This window comes from Salvelinus fontinalis, chromosome 10, assembly GCF_029448725.1.
Source record: "Salvelinus fontinalis isolate EN_2023a chromosome 10, ASM2944872v1, whole genome shotgun sequence".
Taxonomy (NCBI): domain Eukaryota; kingdom Metazoa; phylum Chordata; class Actinopteri; order Salmoniformes; family Salmonidae; genus Salvelinus; species Salvelinus fontinalis.
In genome coordinates this window covers 9,321,697-9,326,341 of record NC_074674.1, presented here as the reverse complement: position 1 = coordinate 9,326,341, position 4,645 = coordinate 9,321,697, and the positions used below count along the sequence as shown (strand labels likewise).

The following is a 4,645-nucleotide window of genomic DNA, read 5'->3' as shown; positions in this document are numbered from 1 at the left end:
GGATCATCAACTCTACTACCTGAACCTGTCGTGGTGGAACACAGCCAATAGACAGTCCTGGATCATCAACTCTACTACCTGAACCTGTCGTGGTGGAACACAGACAGCAGACCGACCTGGACCATCAACTCTACTACCTGAACCTGTGGTGGAACACAGCCAGCACAGAGACCCAGACCATCAACTCTCCCACCTGAACCTGTCGTGGTGGAACACAGCCAATAGACAGTCCTGGACCATCAACTCTACTACTTGAACCTGTCGTGGTGGAACACAGACAGCAGACAGACCTGGACCATCAACTCCACAGTCAGCTGTGAATCATATCACTGTGCCCAGTAAGTAGGCCTGGGCAATAAAACAGGAATATTCCACATTAAATAGGCCTAGGCTTTACAGTAGAATAGGACTATTCCACAGTAAATACGCCTCGGCTATATGGAAGGCCTGGGCTATAGAGAATAATAGGCCTATTCACTTGTGTTTGTAAAGTGTTGGTGCTGGTAGCCTAGTGGTTAGAGCATTGTGTGAGTAACAATAAGGTTGCTTGATCAAATTCATGAGCTGACAAGGTAAAAATCTGTTGTTCTCCCCTGAACAAGGCAGTTAACCCACTGTTCCTTGGTAGGCTGTCATTGTAAATAATACTTTGTTCATAACTAACTTGCCTAGTTAAATTAAGGTAAAAAAAAAAATAGTTGAATTAAGAATGCAGGATGTATCTGGTTGTTTAGTCTTTCATAGGGTCCTTATGATCCACACATTGTTAAATCTCTCTCTCTCTTGTTCTCTCCTTTTAGGTTTTACGCATCAACCGAGCAAGCTTTTGTGTTTTTCTGTGCATGCATAGACCCGGAGCGCAGGTGTGCGGAACCAGCTCAGCCATGACATTCCTCCGCAGGTTGCAATGGAACGACTCCTCCGTTCTAATCCACCCCCCGGGGTTCTACATCATCGGCTTCACCTCCCTGCCCTTCGCCAACCTCTACTTCATCTTCCTCGCTTTCGTTTACGTGGTGTCGGTTGTGTTCAACACATTTGTGATCTATATAATAACGGTGGACCTTCGCCTCCACAATCCCAAGTATGTGGCGGTTGGTAACCTAGCGGTGGTTGATCTGGTGCTGAATACTTGCATTATTCCCGGTATGCTAAAGGCGTTTCTTGCTAAGAACAATTTTGTGCCGTTTAATCTGTGTATGGTACAGATGTATGTGTATTATTCCTTCATAAGTATGGAATCGTTCTCTATCGCCGTGCTCGCCTATGACCGTATGATCGCCATATGTTTCCCTCTGAGGCACGGCTCCATCAACACCATGACGAGTATGTCGTGTATTCTTGGTGTCATCTGGTGCTTCTGTCTTGGTATACCGATATTCAGCACATCCATTATGACCAGACTGTCCTACTGCGATTCCGTTAACGTCTACAGCTATTTCTGTGATTACGCACCAGTGTTTCGGCTGGCATGTAACGACAACACTCTGCAATGGGCTGTGGCTTCAGTTCTGAGCCTGGTTATCCTCCTCGGCCCACTGTCCTTCATCATTCTGTCATACATGAGTATTCTAATCGCTGTGTTCAGGATGAAAAGCGTTGAGAGTCGTGTGAAAGCGCTGGCCACCTGCACTGAGCACCTCATTCTAGTGGCGGTATTCTTCTTTCCGGTTCTGACTATTTTCATGGTCGGGTTATTAGCACGCATCAAACCAGACCCTGATCTGCGCGTACTGAGCCTGTCGCTGGCCTCGTGCATCCCGCCCTGTCTCAACCCCATCGTCTACTCTCTGAAAACTAAAGAGATCAAGAACAAAGTGCTCACCATGTTCAGGAGAATTAAAGTTCAAGTAGTTAACAGTTGATCTTTACGCATAGGTTGCTACATAGGTTGCTACGTGCATGAAGTTACCATAAAATCAAATCAAATATATTGGGCTGTCCATATCAAGGGGTTGAAATGGGGGGACATGCATATAACTCATACATAACTTATTTTGTCCTTTCGAAGTTTACATATCATGCACTTGGCGTGTCATTGCTTAAATTTGAGTTTATAATGAACAAGCCAAATTTTGAATCTATCATCCGTTTTACTCTCAACATTTTCATTGATTGTCATGATTGTGTCATGGTTATCCATCTGATGAAAAAGGCCCATCCACACGCACTGCCCCTTGTTAAACACAGAGGTATCACAGAAACTATTATCAATGATTTACATTTCCTTTTCAGCTTTTCTACACATTCTGAAATAACACATTTGCTCATCCTAATCCTATGTCATCAACCAAATGTAATCACTTGAAATAGGCATGGTAGGCTCTATAACCGACTGAATATTCCAAACATCTTCTAGTAATAAAGCAGAAAATCAAACACATGCTGTATCTCTGTAATGTTTTCTTTTCTGAGTGCTTAAACAGATTTAATAAGTCTACCTGGTTGATCCTGTTCTTTTGTCAATATGTCCTCAATATTTGTCACTATGTTTTTACCTGTTTAAGTCCTGATCTGTAAAGCTCACTGGACTGCAATATCTTCTATGAAAGATGGTAAAGAAATAAAGTGTATTATTATTATTGTCATCATGCTTTGTGAAATACAAGCCTTGGCTCAAACTGCGGGGTTAGAAACAAGCTCATTTTAAGAGTATAGAACTGTAGCAGACTATGTGTTTCCTTTGGCATGTAACCACACTCCATGCATAGGCGACCTGTCATTCAGGGAGGGGGTTGCCTATTTGCATGTTATTTTAGAATTAATAAGTGTCTCATATCAGTTTGCAAACAATGTAAAAAAAAGTTGTATTATTGACTTAATAAACCCTCCATAAAAACATAGTCTCTTTTCTGCTTTCTTGTGTAAGGCAGCTCCTAAATTCAGGTGTTTTAGCCTAGCTCAGTGCTTTCTGTGGTGGTGGGGCAGCCAGCGAAAAATATTGAGCATAGGGGTTGGTAATGTTCTCTAGTTGCGCCGTGATTGGCTCAGTATACTGTCACTCATGGGGACAATGCGTCACTGCCAAATCTAAGGGTAGAGCTTGAAAATTCAAGCCCCTTGGGTACTGAAGTAGAGTTACATTAGAAGTGTCCATCCAAGAAGGCTCAAGGTAATTGGCCACAGATAAAATTACGTCAAATCACGTCATATCTACACTAGCTTTCACTGGACTGATCATGTCAACATCATACTTTCAAAATCTTAGCTACAAGTCATCATCATGAATCAAATCTACAATCTACTGGCAAATCCTTTTTAATACTTGTCATATGAAGATAAATAATGAAGAGAAATGATAGATAAAACGTATCTGTGCTCATCGGCCAGAGGACATAAACATTACACAACAAGTTGGACATCGCAAATTCAACAATGAACCGTTTGGAAGGAATCAGTGGCTAAATGCAAGCATTGCAAAGCAATCACCAGCCTGCTATTCAGTGGAGTGGATGTGTGGTGCCAAATATGGTTTTAAGGTCCTGTTTTCCCAAGTTTAAAATGATAAACATTCAGCATTAGCAATGCTGTCCGTCCAGCATGTCTTCTGCTGCTCTCAAAACAACTGGAAACCCAGAACTGCGAAATCTGACTGCAGTTCAAGACAGCTGGAAACTGGAAAAATACGTTTTGAACGGTCATCCAACTCAAAATCAGGAAGTCACGCCTCTTTCTAGAGCTCCGACCTGAAGATCACCGACCTTGTTGTTTTTCCAAGTTCCCAGTTGTCTTGAAAGATCCTTAAATCCAGAGAATGCCAGTCTTTGATGACAAAGTTTGACGACAAAATTTGCCCACGAAGGACCGGCGCACCACCTTCCTGTTCCAGTGAGCACAGCACATCAAGGTAAGTCCAAAAATGTATTGATGATGCTGCATAAATTATGTAATATGCTAGGGAGATACAGTTGAAGTCAGAAGTTTAAATACACTCAGGTTGGAGTCATTAAAACTCGTTTTTCAACCACTCCACAAATTTCTTGTTTAGAAACTATAGTTTTGGCAAGTCGGTTACGACATCTACTTTGTGCGTGACACAAGTCATTTCTCGAAATATTGTTTACAGACAGATTATTTAAGATTCACTGTGTCACAATTCCAGTGGGTCAGAAGTTTACACACACTGAGTTGACCGTGACTTTAAAATTCCAGAAAATGATGTCATGGCATTAGAAGCTTCTGATATTCTAATTGACATCATTTGAGTCAATTGGAGGTGTACCTCTGGATGTATTTCAAAGCCTGCCTTCAAACTCAGTGCCTCTTTGCTTAACATCATGGGAAAAATAAAAATAATCATCCAAGACCTAAAAAAAAAAAATTGTAGACCTCCACAAGTCTGATTCACCCTTGGGAGCAATTTCCAAATGCCTGAAGGTACCATGTTCATTTGTACAAACAATAGTACGCAAGCATAAACACCATGGAACCAGGCAGCCATCATAACGCTCAGGAATTCTGTCTCCTGGAGATGAACCTACTTTAGTGCGAGAAGTGCAAATCAATCCCAGAACAACAGCAAAAGACCATGTGAAGATGCTGGAGGAAACAGGTACAAAAGTATCTAAATCCACAGTAAAACAAGTCCTATATCAACATAACCTGAAAGGCCGCTCAGCAAGGAAGAAGCCACTGCTCCAAAACC

General features: G+C 41.9%; 1 protein-coding gene across 1 annotated transcript; it reads left to right on the top strand.

Annotated features, from left to right (window-relative positions):
- Nucleotides 1–409: 409 nt before the first annotated feature.
- On the top strand, nt 410–2,763 carry LOC129863207 (olfactory receptor 1M1-like). Its single transcript, XM_055935124.1, has one exon. The coding sequence runs from the start codon at nt 843–845 to the stop codon at nt 1,863–1,865; it is 1,023 nt and encodes a 340-aa protein (XP_055791099.1). The 5' UTR covers nt 410–842; the 3' UTR covers nt 1,866–2,763.
- The last annotated feature ends 1,882 nt before the right edge of the window (nt 2,764–4,645 follow it).

Coding starts and splice junctions, on each gene's coding strand:
- LOC129863207 (XM_055935124.1), top strand. CDS start 843: ATGCATAGACCCGGAGCGCAGGTGTGCGGAACCAGCTCAGCCATGACA.